General features: G+C 38.8%; 1 protein-coding gene across 1 annotated transcript; it reads left to right on the forward strand.

Moving 5' to 3' along the window:
* Nucleotides 1-184: 184 nt before the first annotated feature.
* On the forward strand, nucleotides 185-15,512 carry CMC2 (C-X9-C motif containing 2). Its single transcript, XM_088830779.1, has 4 exons — nucleotides 185-336; nucleotides 7,988-8,100; nucleotides 12,589-12,660; nucleotides 15,184-15,512. The coding sequence occupies exons 2-4, from the start codon at nucleotides 8,020-8,022 to the stop codon at nucleotides 15,268-15,270; spliced, it is 240 nt and encodes a 79-aa protein (XP_088686905.1). The 5' UTR covers nucleotides 185-336; nucleotides 7,988-8,019; the 3' UTR covers nucleotides 15,271-15,512.
* The last annotated feature ends 820 nt before the right edge of the window (nucleotides 15,513-16,332 follow it).

Raw genomic sequence — 16,332 nt, forward strand, 5'->3', positions numbered from 1 at the left:
CGAGGCCCCGCCTCACTCTTCTCAGCAGAGAATATGCTTTGAATGCTTAAACCGCAGCCACGAAATCTGGCTTGTGGGTTCCCCTTCAGGTTTAGGCTCTGCGGCGCCTCGGCGGGCTCGCTCTCCCTCCCCTCACAGCCCCTGAATGTGGGCCCGTCCAGGCAGGGCGGCGCAGGCGCCTGAGGCGGCGAGCGGCGGGGGCGGGCCGAGCGCTGTCAGCCGCGGAGGGCGCCTCGGCTTCGCCACCCGGAGCTGGCCCGGCTCCGGCGTCCTGGCCGCGCGTTTGGAGGCGCCTGTGAATACCGCTCCCGCTCTCCCGGGGTGGCCGCGAGTCGGGTGAGTCTCGGGGTCCGGGCCGTTCGGAGGCGCGCTCTCTTCTTGGCCGCGTTGTGCGGCGAGGCCGCGGGACACCCATCAGGTCCCTCTCACGGTCGCGCCCCGCCGTGTCCCGTCCTGCCGGGACTTTCCGCGGGCCTCGGGGGTCGGGACCGCCGCGCTCGGTTTCCCGGGGCGGTATAGGTCGACCTGAGCTCTCCGCCCTCGGGCATTCTCTGAGGATGCGCTGGTAGTTGAGAGCAGGCTTCGGGGTAGACATTTCGCTCTCTGCCCCACAACTCTCGAGCTGGTGACCTTGGGCAGGCTCCTCCCTCCTCGGTTTCCTCGCCTGAGAAATGGGTGTAATCCAGCCCCTAGGTTGTGAGAAGCGCTTAACAACGTGTCTGACACGGCGAGCCCTCCCTACGGCGTATGATTGTTATTGCTCTTGGGGATCCAGACGTTCAGGGTTTGCTTGTGGGAGCCTGTTAGGGCGCCTCTCAGCTGCGGTGAAAATTTCCACCAGTCCGTCCTGCGATGCGAGAATCCACTAAGGTCCTCATCAGTAGACTTTTCAAGGAAAGTGACAGGCAGATCCCTTTTATCGGGTTTAAAGATGACCGAGCTTGTTTCACGAAAGTGGTTTATGAAGAGTTAAGTAAACACTGCTGCTGCTGCTAAGTCACTTCAGTCGTGTCCGACTCTGTGTGACCCCATAGACGGAAGCCCACCAGGCTCCCCCATCCCTGGGACTCTCCAGGCAAGAACACGAGTGGGTTGCCATTTTTGATTTAAATGCATAAAGGAAGTTTGCAATGACAAAGGAATTCTGTTATAAGACACTCATTGTGTCTCCTTTCCTGTTCATACAGGCTGCTGCACATGTTTGGTTGATTTAAAACGACCCTCATTTCCCACCTTTTTTAAAAAAGAAAAACTATGTTAAGGTCCGAATCATTGCTCAAATCTGTGATAATACAGCATTCAGGAAAGATTTATTGGGCCTATACTATGTGCATTTAGGAGAATATCTCCTCCCCTACTAGCTTATGTGTTCTTTGATGGTTATGGACTAATTTTACCTTTTTTTGCTCTGAACTTCACGTGATTTGGCAGAGGGCTCAGCACCAAGAAAGTGGTGATAAATCCTAGTTCAGGGCTCGCTACAACTGGGCCCATGCCTTAAGAAATGACGTGAGGTTGCTCTCAGTAGCAGTAGGGGTACGGTCTGTACTCGGAGCACTTGTCACCTACTCAGAAGCCTCTGTTTAGATTTGGTCATTTTGCAACTTTGATAAGTAAAAGTGGGTGGGGAAGGTCGTCCCCTGCTATGTCTGCTACTTCTACTCAATACAGTGCAGTTTGAAGTAGAGAGATACTAATTTAATTCCAGAGCTTTCTGAAATTAGACTTTAAAAAGATATATGTTTTAGAGAGCAGTTTTTTCCTGGAGAACAGATTCTTTAGGCTCTGAACAAGAGTCTTTTCTGACCTTGTTTTAAAATGACATTAGAAATTGTAACTGTAGTGTGAATTTCTTTCTGGTGAAGCCACACAATAGCAAAATCTCTCTAAAGAAAGCCTTGCTGCCGCTAAGTCACTTCAGTCGTGTCCGACTCTGTGCGACCCCATAGACGGCAGCCCACCAGGCTCCCCCGTCCCTGGGATTCTCCAGGCAAGAACACTGGAGTAGGTTGCCATTGCCTTCTCCAAAAGAAAGCCTTAGTGGCATTAAAATATAGGGTTTCCCTCTTGGAATTATAGATCTGTTGAAGTGTGTTATTAGAATGTTTCCTCTCTTTTCTACACTGCTGCTGCTGCTAAGTCACTTCAGTCGTGTCCGACTCTGTGTGACCCCATAGATGGAAGCCCACCAGGCTCCCCCGTCCCTGGGATTCTCCAGGCAAGAACACTGGAGTGGGTTGCCATTTCCTTCTCCAATGTGTGAAAGTGAAAAGTGAAAGTGAAGTCGCTCAATCGGGGCCAACACTTAGCGACCCCATGGACTGCAGCCTACCAGGCTGCTCCATCCATGGGATTTTCTAGGCAAGAGTACTGGAGTGGCTTGCCATTGCCTCCTCCGCTTTTCTACACTGCTGCTGCTGCTGCGTCACTTCAGTCGTGTCCGACTCTGTGTGACCCCATAGACAGAAGCCCACCAGGGTCCCCCGTCCCCGGGATTCTCCAGGCAAGAACACTGGAGTGGGTTGCCATTTCCTTCTCCAATGTGTGAAAGTGAAAAGAGAAAGTGAAGTCGCTCAGTCGTGTCCGACCCCTAGCGACCCCACGGACTGCAGCCAACAAGGCTCCTCCATCCATGGGATTTTCTAGGCAAGAGTACTGGAGTGGCTCGCCATTGCCTTCTCCCACTAGAGTTCATATATTGCTTGTGCTCAGTTTTTTTCTTTCTTCTAAAATTGTGCCACCTGGTGGTTGAAATCTATCATAGACTAGTTAGATTTTACCTCAGGGTCTTGGTAGAATAAGCTGAAGCAGTGAATAAAATAAAACTATAAATTTTGTATCTTTAGCGAGAGCTCCCTGTTGCTTCGACCCTCCCAGCTCACCCCCAAGTAAAAGTTACGATTGCTTTGTAGGGACCTATTCGACAGTTATAAAAATATCAGATGTCACAGATGAACATTTTTAAGAGTTCAAGCAGACTGTTTTGGTATCAATTTGTGCATACCTGAGGAAGTGGATGGGATTGGCATGGGGAGAGAAGAGTTGTAATTGTGAGAAGTAAACTGTTCTGATGGTTTCTAAATGCTAGTGTAAAAACGGAACTGAAGTTTTGTGTTTAACTAAATAACTGTTTGAATAGTTATCCCTCTCTTTCTCATTAGAACATCCTTACACTAAATCTTACCACAAATGAATGTTTCTTCACTTGTTTTTATACAGTGTGTCTTTTTCTAATTATCTTGGTGCTATCTTTTGAAACTGTTTTCTGTATTCTTAACAGTAACAAGTGTTTATCCTTTGAGTGCAAATTTTATTTTGGGAAATGGCTTAAATTTAATTGTGAGCTTAGATTTGAGAAAAAAACTTAAGGATACAATGTAAGAATATACTCTGTGACATCCTTACTTAACTTAGCCAGTCTCTTGGGCACAGGAGGCCAGATAAATGAGAAGTTCACACAGCAGCTTGTTTCAATGTTGGACAGCTCCAGGAAAATGACATCTGCCCCTGTAACTTCCAGTTTGATTTCCAGTCCTGTCCTCAGACACATCTCAGAGTCAGTTCAGTTCAGCCTTTTCCATTAGGTGACAGAACACTTCAGATGTACTAATGATACTACACTTGTCACACTTACTCTTGATATAGGTCTAAAGCTAATTCCATTTAATGGAAGAAGAGACTTACGTTTCAGATTAAGTAGCCAAAGTGATATAATTTGTGAATAGCTGTTTCCACAGTTTTTGCCTTCAGACCCACATCTTCTCCCTTCAAATCCATTACTTGTCCTACTTAACCTGGCTGTTCCTTTTATCTATTTTCTCTGTCGTGGGTTTCCCTTAGTTAATAAACATTCCCAATTTCATGAATGGTTTCCTGTTTAAACCTAATGTCAGAGCCATCTCCTTCCTGAGCATTCGCCCCAGGGATATTCAAATTGTCAGTGTTCTGGACATGGCTGATCAGGACAAGCACAATACTTTTCTTTTTCTTGATGTAGACAGATACTCTTGTTTCTAGTAATACAGGATAGTATTACATTGACTTCTTTGAACCTCAGCCTGCAATTAGTTCCTGTTGAACTTGTAGCTAACCAGAGGTTCTTTGGGGTGTAGTTTTTTCTATCTGAATTCATTTCATTCACAAACTGCTGGGAAGGCATATCTTTCTTATTTTGAAAGTGGGAGAAATCTGTCATGGTGAGAGATTATGTTGGGTAGTAACTCTGCTATTTACTGTGTGACTTGGGGCTTAGTTTTGCTATGAAAATATGAGTAACGCATATTTTGACCTACAAAAAAGCAATTTCTTATGGTTTAACTGAATTTAAAAAGGTACCTGCTACCTATAGTTATTGGAAAAATTATGAAACTTTTGCCTGCACATGGTAAGTATTCAACAAATTATTTCTATTCTAATAATATATTGTTATGGCTTTGAACAAATTTTAAAAATAAGAATATGAAATATATATTTGACTTTTATTCATTTCATAAAATGTTACTTGAATTATAATAGAATTATTAGAATAGGCTTTTAAAGATGACTACTGAAAGGTGTCAGCACTCATTTAAATGTGCTCTAAGAACAATGTTATTGTTTTATAGTTATACTTTGTATATTATACCCAAGAGTACCCCAGTACATATGCGTATGCACCAACAGTTAACCGAAGCTGGTGGATGGAAGGAAGGGGGAGGAAGAGAATATCTAACTAAAAAATGGGGTAGAGGCAAGAAGGGAATGATTGATAAAACGAGGAATTTTTTAGGTAAGGGATAAGGTAAGTGTTTAGAGCTTTTAAGTTAAATAGTAGCTTTCACCAGGAACAAGAAAAGGAAACTATTATATATGAAACCATTTTCTTATTTGATATAATCATCTAGGATAAGTAGGTAGAAAGGAAGAAAAGTAGGTATAAGTACACCATGGCTGTGTGTAGAGTAGCATACATATTTGAAGTAAACTTTTAAGGAAGGAGAAAAAAAATATGTGCCTTGGTATATATTTTTGCTTATATACAATGTGCATATGTGTGTTTATCTCAGTACCCAAGTGTTTTCTTAAGTATTTACTTTGCCAATTAGAGAGGGCTTTTCAGTACCTCAGAAGTTTGTTTCTCAACTGTCAAAGCACACATTTGAGGGCTGGTTCATAGATATATGCAAAAATATTTTGTTAAATATACTTACAAAATAAAATGTTAAAGACGTTTTCTAGATGACTAAAACCAGTGTACATCTTCCTTCAGAAAAAATAAGCAAGGCAGAAGCCAGATAACTTTTATTATATGTAAGTGTAGGTGTATAATATTGGTATAATATTAGATGACTTAAATTGCTGTACTGTATGAGACCTTTTTTTTCTGAGGCAGAGTTTTTATATCATTTTAAAAGATTGTAGTCAGTGACAGACAAACAAAACTTGAACTTAGCTGCGTTTTCAGTTTCCATTTCAAATACTCAAGTATTTTAACTTGGCACAATGGCCTGATTTGTGATCTTTAGCTGTGGTATGTTTGTGTGTGTGGCAGGGGGTGGGGTTGAGGTTATTAGTCACTCAGTGGAACAGTGATTTGATACTTTTATAAGTTGAAATCTGAAGTAGTAGGTATAATTCTCTGTAATTATTTGTTTAGTCATTTTTAAGGATTTCGTTTGTCAAGAGTAGAAGGTGGATAGGCTGTTTGAATTTCTTGAAACTTTTTTCACACTTTATTAAGGCATAATTTACATACTGTGAAATTTGCCCATTCTAAGTGAACTAAGTGATTTTAGTAAGCCTATACAATTATGCAACCATTACCACAATCCTATTTTAGAACATTTTTGTCACCCAAGGTTTTCTTTTTGCCATTCGCAAATTAATCCTCACTCTCACCTTTGGACCTCCACACTGATCAGCTTTTGCCTCTACAAATTTGCCTTTTCTAGACATTGCATGTAAATAGAATCGTATAGTACTGTCTTTTGAGCCTGCTTTATTTCATTTAGCTTAGTGCTTTTGAGATTCCTCCATGTTGGCACATGTATAAGTTTATTCCTTTTTAGTGCTAAATAGTGTCCCATTGAATAAATACACCAATTGTTTATCCAGTACTTGGTTGTTAGACATTTGGATTGTTTCCAGTATTGACTTTTATGAATAATGCTATGAACATTCATATATAAATCTTTTTGGGGATATATGTTTTCATTTCTCTTGGGTGTGTTCTTAGGAGAGAAATTTCTAGGTCATATGTTAAGTTTGTGTTTAACTTAAGAAATTACTAAACTACTAATTACTAAATTACTAAATAGTTTTCCAAAGTGTCTGTACTACTTAACCTTCACAGTAGCATTGTATGAGATCCCTTTCCACCACATTGTAAGCAGTGCTTGCTATTGTCTAATTTTTTGATTATAGCTATTCTGGTAGATGTATAGTAATGTCTCATTGTGGTTTAAATTTCCATTTCCCTAGTGACTAGTAATGTTCAGCATCTTTTCTTGTGCTTAACCATTCCTATATCCTCTTTGGTGAAATATCTATTTAAATCTTTTGCTCATTTTAAACACTGGATTGTTTGTACTTTCTTTATATGTTTTAGGTGCAAATCCATTGTCATATATGATTTGCAAATATTTTCCTTTAGTGCATAGCTTGTAGAGGAGCTACACACTATTTTATTTTTTAGAGTAGTTTTAGGTTCATAGCAAATTTGAGCAGAAAGTGCAGAGAGACCCCCTAGACTCCCTCTGCCCACACATGCCCTGCCTCTTTCCCACAGTCAACATCCTCCAAGAGTGGTATGTTAATTACAATTGATGAGCCTACATTGACATGTCATTATCACCCAAAGGGTAACTTGTCTTTTCATTTTCTTAATTTTGAAAATGGAAAGTTTTTAATTTGGTAAGTTTTAACCAATTTATTCTTTTATGGATTTTGATGTTTCTTTGCCCAACCTAATGGATTTCCCTGGTGGCTCAGATGGTAAAGCGTCTGCCTACAATGCGGGAGACCTGGTTTTGATCCCTGGGTTGGGAATATCCTCTGGAGAAGGAAATGGCAACCCACTCCAGTACTCTTGCCTGGAAGACCCCATGGACGGGTGAGCCTGGTAGGCTACAGTCCATGGGGTTGCAAAGAGTCGGACACGACTGAGTGACTTCACTTCACTCACTTTTGCCCAACCTACTGTCATGATTTCTGCTATGTTTTCTTTCTTGGAACTTTTAAAAGACTAAAGTAGTTAATTGGTTCTTTCTTTTGGTAATCTCTTCTGGGTCATAAAGAATTGGTTTAAGAGAGAAATGGGTGAATAGAGAAATAGGTGAATGAACGATAGCAAATACCTCAAAATAATATTTTATCTTAGACCTTGGATGCTAATTTTCTTTTTTGTGAATGAACCAATTAAACCTATTTTCAGGGATTTTTAGCTTCTTGTTTTCATTGTAATAATTGCATTTTATGGATAGATCTGCTAAATTTGAAAAATCCACATCTGCTTCTTGTTTCTCTTCATGGTTTAGTTAGATTTTCTCAGCCAGATGTTACTTAGGAAGAAGGCAGTCTATATTAATTCACACTAATGTGAGACTGACTAATGGCCCTTTAACCCTTATACATTTAAAAAGGATTAATAGGCCAGTTCTCTTCATTGGTAGGATTTTACCTGAATAAAATAAGTTGTAATCTATTTCAGGAGTATGGGAAAAGTAATTGAAGTCAGGCTTGTTAACATAGGCAAGCTGTTTCTGGTTAAGCACCTATTTCGAGGATTGGGTCTCTTGAGTCTGCTTTTTTCTGAACCTGCATGTTCTCTAAATACTCCTGATAACCCACGGAATCTAAGTCATTGGATAGGAAGGTGAGGCTCAGGTTTAATTTGCCTAAGGTCACCTTTCTTTTCTGATAAAGGTCACTGAAGTTTCTTACGGAAAATAATTTTAGGTTGCATTAACAAATACAGTCACACATATTCAAGACACTCTTGTATCCACAGGTTGCTCTGCTGTGTTCCATCTCCTTCTAAAGATGCATCCTGACTTATCTCCACACTTGCACACTGAAGAATGCAACGTCTTGATTAACTTGCTTAAGGAATGTCACAAAAATGTAAGAGTTCAGAAAATAACCCTGAAGCAACAATGAAACCTAGATACAATACACTGATGTAAAACGTTATCTCCATTAATAGAAGGAAATGATAATGTCTTAGTTATGGGTCTTAGCTTAGTAAAGATTAGCAGTTGATGCTTGTGATTTGTTTTTAGAAACTACTTCCTTTTTATGATGAGTAGAAATCTAGCCTGGGCATTTTATTAGGGAGCTTCTGAAGTGATACATAGTAGTTATAATCCATGTTCCTTGACATCTATCATTATGTGCTTAAAGGAAGTTGAAACATTTTTTATAATTGGATGTTAACTAGATTTAAATTATGACTAGCCTCATTTGGCAGGTTTACTTAATGGTTGCTGTGTGCTTAGTCGCTGAGTCGTGTCCGATTCTTTGTGACCCCATGGACTATAGCCAGCCAGCCATCCTCCTTTCCCCATGGGGATTCTCCAGGCAAGAATACTGGAGTGGGTTGCCATGCCCTCCTGGTTAGTGGAATGGAAATAAAATTCCATTTTTAAAAACCAAAATTGAAAATAGGCCCATTTTTGCAATGCATTAAATTTGACATTTTTACAGATGTCAAAAAAATTTTTTTTAATATATTTGGTGTATGAGACAGTTATAAGAAGCATTTGTGTTTTTCTTTAACTTTGCATGATGCATTAGTTCCTTCATGTTCTTCATAAACTGTAGATATATCAGATTCTTATTTAAATGAGTAAAATTTTGACTGAAAGTGAGGTAGTAAGGAATGTTGATGACCTGTGAAGTCCGATATTTATACTGTTTCAAAGAATGTTGTTGATGACAATACACTTTCAGCAAACTATTTCCGTCATACATCTAGATTAAGAATTGATATTGTAAGTCTTTTTAACTTTAGCCGTTCTGTGGATATGTAATAGTATATTATTTGGTTTTAAATTGTATTTCCCTCAGACTGATGACTTTAGGCATCTTTTCATGTACTTATTGGCCATTCACATAATGTCTTTTGCCCATATTTAAAAATTGGGTGTTTGTCCTGTTATTGAGTTGTAAGAATTCTTTTTATCATTTAGCATACAAAGTGTGTTGTGAATATTTTCTCCCAAGTCTGTGGCGTCCTTTTTTATTTTCTTAAAGATGTGTTACGAGAATTTGTAAGTTTGATGAAGTCTATAATAATTTACCAGGTTTTTCATTCATTGTTTATGTTTTTTTGTTCTAGGGATATTTGTCAATTTCCTGGTCACAAAGAGTTCTCTCCTATTTTTTTCTTCTGGAAATTTTATAGTTTTAGTTTTTGAAATTTAGGTCTGTGATTCAAATTAATTTTTGTGTATGTTGTGAGGTATGAGTCAAGGTTTATTTCTCTTCCTGTAGATACCCAGATATTCCAGCACCACTTGTTGAAGAGCTTTCTTTCCCCACTGAATTAACTTGGTGCTTTTGGCAAAAATCAATTGCCCATATGTGAATGGGCCTACTTCTGGTCTGTCTAGTCTGTTCCACTGATTTATATGTTTATTCTTAACACAGTTGATTTTGACATTATCTTACTGGGGCCACCTGATCCCATGACTGTTTTGTCCTCTTCTCTGTCCTGATTCACTTGCACTGCATGTAGACTGATCTCTCAGTCCTAAGTTTAATCATTGTTCCCCTTTAATTGCTCCCTTTGCCTGTAGAATAAATTCTACATTTCTTTGTGTTTTGAGGCCTTCTTGTACTGGCCCCTACTTACACTTGGGCTTGACCACCCCCCTACCCCGCATCCTTCCTGCTCACTCTGCAGTTGTACTGGAGCATGTTTCTGTCTTCTAGGCTTTTGTACTTGCTTTTTCCTTTTGCTTAACTTAAATGTTTCCTCACTGTCTTCACTTCTCACTTGCTTGATAAGGTTTTATCATCCTCCAGACTGAGTGACTTCACTTTCACACTTCACTTGCATGCATTGGAGAAGGAAATGGCAACCCACTCCAGTGTTCTTGCCTGGAGAATCCCAGGGAGAGGGGAGCCTGGTGGGCTGCCGTCTATGGGGTCGCACAGAGTCGGACACAACTGAATTGACTTAGCAGCAGCAGCAGGCTTTATTCTGCTTAATTTGTCATTTCCTCTTCCTTTTCTTTCTTGGCTTGGATTCATTCCCTTGGTATAATTACTCTATACTTCAGTAATACTTTACGTATTATTTCCAACTTTATGGCAGTTACTCTCACACTTTTTAGTCTCAGAACTCCTTTACATTCTTGAGTTATTGAGGACTCCAAAGAACTTTTGTTTATGTGGGCTATATCTATCAATATTTGTTGAATTAGAAGTTAAAACTGAGAAATTGAAAACTATTAATTTATTTAAAAATGACAATAATAAACCATTACACGTTAATAGTTATTTTCCATAAAAAAGCCCTTATTTTCCAAAACAATAAAAGGGTGTAAAGAATGACATTGCTTTTACATTTTTGCAGTTCTTTTTAATGTTTGGTTTAATAGAATACAGCTGGATTCTCATATCTGCTACTTTGCTCAATCTGTGGTGATATTACGGGTCATGTAGCCTCTGGAAAAATCTACTGTACCCTTGTGAGAGAATGAAAGTGAACAACACAAATAAGATCCTCAATTATTAGGAAGATAGATTTTACCTTCTCCTGAAAAGGTTTTGAGTAGTCCTGGGACTACACTTTGGGAACTGCTGCTGTATAGTGATCACTTCGTATTTCGTCTCTTCCTTCTGACTCTGAGCTATGAGAGGGGCCCAGGTCCACCATGCTCACTGTTGTGTCCCTAGTGGCTGGGACACTGTCCTCCAGACCCTTATTGATGCAATTATCCAATCAGTAGCTCTGCCAGTTTGCTTTCTAGAAATAGACACCAGGCACTGGAGGCTCATGCCATGTGTATACAAGAGAAGTACTGTCCAAGGGCATTTCTTTTACTTTTCAACTTTTTATTTTATATTGGAATATGGCCGATTAACAGTATTGTGGTAGTTTCAGGTGGACAGCAAAGAGGCTCAGCCGTACATATACATGTATCCATTTTCCTCCAAATTCATGGACATTTCTTTTATCAATGCCACTGAGGCATTTTTGGGTTTGTTTTTCATAGAACGTCACAGAGTATTATTCTCATTTGGGCTTAATGTTGAGGTGAAAGTGAGTATAAATTAGCTTTTGTCTTAAATTTTTTTTTTTAATTTGTTGTCTTGAATTTTTAAAATAAGATGTATGAATATGGGATGATATCAATAAATATAAACTATGAAATATTGCATTACATTCTAAAAATTTAATCCTGTCTATTGTTTCTATTTGGCCAGAAGGTGTATGAAAAAGCATTGTCCCTTTGTACTGTCAAGGAGGCAGTTTATGCACAGGAATTATTTATCCTGAAAAGGTCATTAGGTAATCACTGCTGCTGCTGCTAAGTCACTTCAGTCGTGTCCGACTCTGTGTGACCCCATAGATGGAAGCCCATCAGGCTCCCCTGTCCCTGGGATTCTCCAGGCAAGAACACTGGAGTGGGTTGCCATTTCCTTCTCCAGTGTGTGAAAGTGAAAAGTGAAAGTGAAGTCGCTCAGTCGTGTCCGACCCTTAGCGACCCCACGGACTGCAGCCTACCAGGCTCCTCCATCTAGGAAACCTTAAATCCTTGCCAGAAAAACTGATCATTTATTCAGTGTGGACAAGAAAAGTACATTTAAAGTGGTAAAGAAACAGGGAAAAAAGAAATAGCATGACTATTACTAATTATGTGTTGTCTGGTTTCCATGAAAGCCTTAGTTAGAAAGAAAAGGGGAAAAGTGCTTATTGCTACAAGTTCAGCATTTATGGCATGTCATTATAGGAGATCACCATGCTCTCTGGTGATGTGCAAACACACTAATTATGGCAAAGCGAAGCAGACATTGAATATTAAGCACTGATTTCCTTTTATTGTGAATTAGTGACTTGTTTATATGGCCCATACAGGCTGTGTAATATTAGTGTTATGTGTTTTTAATTTATTTTGATGACATTTTGAATAGAGACAAATGAGAAAATGGCTTTGACACCAAACGTTTCATAGATAACTCTTCTATGGGACAGGAGTGTTTGCTCATGAAGGAAGTTACTGTCATGTCAATATGGCTACACTGCATTTTGACATCACTCTGTAATAGAGGATGGATAACATGCCCTTAAAGAAAGTGTATTAGGTAATAAAATGCTTTTCACTAGGTCATTATGAGGTTTTGGCACGTTAATAGGCTTCTCTTTTATCAAAGAAAAGTCTTTTTTATTTTTCATTTCTGCCTATAGAACATTTCTTCCTTTTTTGTAGGAATGCTAGGGTAAGCCCATTTATTTGTGTATTTTTTACTTGTGGGTTAACTGTTTGATTAACTATTAGCCATTTGCTTATTGACAAGGTGACACATTAAATATTTCAATTCTGAGCCAGAGACCTTAGCATATTATGGGATGAAATATTTTACCCCTTTTCTTCCTTTTAGCACAGCATTCTGAAATTTTTTGGTCATTGCAATGATCTTGATCGGGAGATGAGGAAATGCTTGAAGAATGAGGTAAGGAAAACATTAAAGGATGGAAATGGTTGAACAGTAGAAAAGAATATTTTGGAGCAATATTATTTATTACTACCATTATTTTTTTGGCAAGTTTTCATATAACTCCAAAACTTGACTTTATAGGTATGTCTTCCCCTAAAGTCAAGAGGAGAAACGAAAGCGTCTTCTGGGGACAGTATTTTGGAACATTGCTGATTTTTTGCATGTACATAAATGAAAGCAACTATCTTAAAATAATCACTGTAACTCCTCTGGATGAATTTTGAGGTTTGAGAAGTTGAATCTGTACAGCAGAAAGAATTGTTGATCAGCTTTTAGCTCTAGCAGGTAACTAAAACTCTCTGGGCCTCAATTTCCTTGTATAATATGAGGAGGCTAGATTTAGGCTCTTTCCAGCCTTAAAATTTGGAGTTTCTTTATAATTATAGTACATACAGCCCATAGGGATCTAGTTTGACTTGTTTGGAAAGACCTGTTTCCTGAACACAGCTTTAGGTTATGACTTGGACTTGGGCAAATAGCCAAAGTTTATTGTCTTTTTGTAGCTACCGCAGACTGAACAGAGTGCATTTTAAATCTTTGAAAAGAAATTTAATTCCATTTCTGTTTTATTCATCAGAAATTTTATGTCCAGAACCTTTAAAAATATGTAACTACTAAAAATCTGCCTTCCAATTTTCATTTTCTGTACTTTTGAACTTTCTCCCCCCATGAGCCTCATATTGAAATGTATTAGATATTTGAAGACATTCAGCATCTATCTTTAATCATTTTTCCTGGTTTCTACTTTGGGGCTTTTTTCCTCCTTCCTTCCTGGAATCCCTTTACAGCATCTTTACTGTTTGAAGAACTTTCTGAAGTTCTGATAATTTTCTTCATGTGCACAAATGGTATATGTATATGTGTTTTAAACTGATTTTTGAAACACTTTTTCTTTATATGTCAAGGGTATTTTGTATGGAAACTAAACCTAGGACTGTCTTCCTTTTTTAATAAGATTATGGAAAAATAAGCCCATATTATTTTGCTATAGGTATTTATTTCTTACGTGCTTTCAGTTGTGTAAGATAGCCTTTTTCCTAAGTTTAGATTTTTTTATCCTCACAGTTTAGTGATTTTTGTCATTGGTTTGGTGATTATATCTTCATATGAAAATGTCACCCCCGCGGTGGTCCTGAACTGTCGGGAACTATTTGGTAGAAGAATGTTGGTAGATTTAATCCTTTAAATTTTAAATTCTTATTTTGTCCCAGTGTGTTTTTGTATAAATTTCAAATTTTCTCCTTGACTACTTTCTAGTCCTCTCTGTGGTTTTTATGTTGCTTCATTTCCTGATTTATAGATTGTTTTCTATCTGTTCTTTCATCCTTCGGTTCTCCAAACCTGTGCTCATTTATTTCTTCTCTGCTTTTAATGCTTCCCAGTTTCCCATTTACTGCTCCTAATGCTCTCCTCCTACCATTTCCTTCATGTGTCATTTAAGTACTTCATTCTTTGAAGCTTTTAAATAGAAAAAAGATCTGGCCAGTTCTTTCTGACCCTCTCTTTGCTGCTGTGTTGCTGCTTTTCTCCTTTTTATTGAAATAATCACTAATACTACTTTTGCAGTGTCATCTTTTGTTCCTGTTACTTGTTTGGTTTGGTTTCTGTGTTATTTGGTGGCATTTTGTGAATAACATAATAGTGACCCTTTGTATCTTTTTTTTTTTATTCAGGGGCCATCTTGACTCCCTTTGGAGATTTCATATATTTTAATATAAGCTCTGTTTCAATTTGCTCTATGACTTATTTTATTGGCTACAAAGTACTGTCTTCTGAAGACTTACCTTTAGAATCCTCTTTTCAAGCTGATTTTCGAGGCTTCATATGATATGAAGAGAGATATCAAATATTTTTTTCAGAGCAGGTATCCCTCCATGTTCTAGAATTTTCTTCTTTAACCTTTTAAAGCAATAAAATGCCCTTCTCCCCTAGCAGTCTTATGAGGAAAATTAATGTAGGACAGATAAAAGGAATGTTTTTGTTAAAGAGACCTGGTGCTTCATCTGTTATTTGAAGTGACCTTTTGATGAGGAAAAAAACAAGTTTGAAAATTGCTACTATTCCAGAAGATATGTTAGAACTCTTGAGTCAAAACTTTAGACTTAGAAAACTTCTTAAAGATTATCTAGCCCAATTCCTTATATTTGAGGTTACTGGCCCAGAAAATCAAGTAAGTAACTCAACGATATGAATGTCATGGCTCAGGGGACAGAGCTGGAGTTCCTGGTTAGTGCTCTGCCACTAATCTTTTGTTTCTTTGGCTTCTTTCTATATCTGACGACCAAAAGATTTTGATGTCCAGCTGTTTACATGTACTCAGTTTTTTCAACTTGAATCTGCTTTTCCTTTCTTCCCACTCTACCTAAGAACCCCTCTTGCACCTTTAAAATATATCTTTATTGGTGTATATATTATAGGTTTAGTATGTAAATAGTGACATAATCTGCTGTCTCTTTTCTCTCCCCTTTTATTTTCTAGTACATGGAAAAGAGGAACAAGAGCAGGGAGCTTGGCAACGCAATGCGAAAGAGACTTTTTAATCCTCCAGAGGAATCTGAAAACTAGATCTTATTTTCACTGGATGCCTTGCCTGAGAGAAGACCCAGAGACTCTTGGTTATGGAAAGTGACCCATGAGAAATCAAGCCTTGGAGAAGTATGGAAGCCCTGGATCTGGAATGTTTGTCGGGCAGAGCTGTTTGTATCCTCCCTCTTCTACCAACGCATCTGAGACTTCTGTTTCTTCCCTTTGCCTATGACCTGTTAACATTTGAGTACCTTAACCTTCAATAAAACCATTGATTCTAATCATATTTCCTCTCTTCTTTTAGACTGTAGACTGTCTTGGAATTAAGGCTGAATGGTGCCATTAGACTTCTCTTTTTGCAGTTCTGGAGCCTAAACATTGAAAGCACAGCAAGAGTTTGGGGAAATCCCAGCTGTGTTAACTCTATGAAAATGTTCCAACTTGGTTGTTTTTTAAAGAGCTCTTTTCCAAAAGGTTAAATGTTTAACACTGATAAAATTGCTTCTGGCTAGGATTTAAGTCTGAGCAGACTTAGCTTCTCCATTTGGTTGAAGGGCCCACCCTGGGTGCCAGTTATCTTCTGGGCCTGTGTGCTTCCTTTTTGCTCGGTGCAGGGTTCTTCCTCCCAGATTTATTTCTAGCAGCCATCCTGCCAATGTTCCTTTTGCTATGCAGTGTTTCTGAGACCTGTGAATCTGGAAGCCAGCTTCCAGTCATGGCCACAGCAGGGGCTTGAACTTCTTGTTGGATAAGGTTTCAGCAGACTGTGAGCCGTGAGTTCCTTGTAGTGAACTCTGTGTGCCTGTATGGTAGGAGGCCTTGTTGAGCGTCAGTGTTCACTAGTGATTTCCCCATCACAAGAGGCATTGAAAAGGCCAGACATTCATTTAGCAAGAGTTAAACAGGGTAGCAGAGATTCAATGAAGATATGGAGGAAGAAGCAGAATTAATTCTGAGGTCCCTTTTAAGACTCGGATTTATGAATATTTATTCAGTCACCCCTTCCTGTCCCAGCCTCCCTGAGACCAAGTACAGGTGCAGACGTGAGACATTGTGTCTTCAGAAGCTTGTAGTAAGCTGACAAGTTGACTATTACAGTAG

This window comes from Moschus berezovskii, chromosome 22 (assembly GCF_049115385.1).
Source record: "Moschus berezovskii isolate FMDL1 chromosome 22, NW_MosBer_1.0, whole genome shotgun sequence".
NCBI classification, from domain to species: Eukaryota; Metazoa; Chordata; class Mammalia; order Artiodactyla; family Moschidae; genus Moschus; species Moschus berezovskii.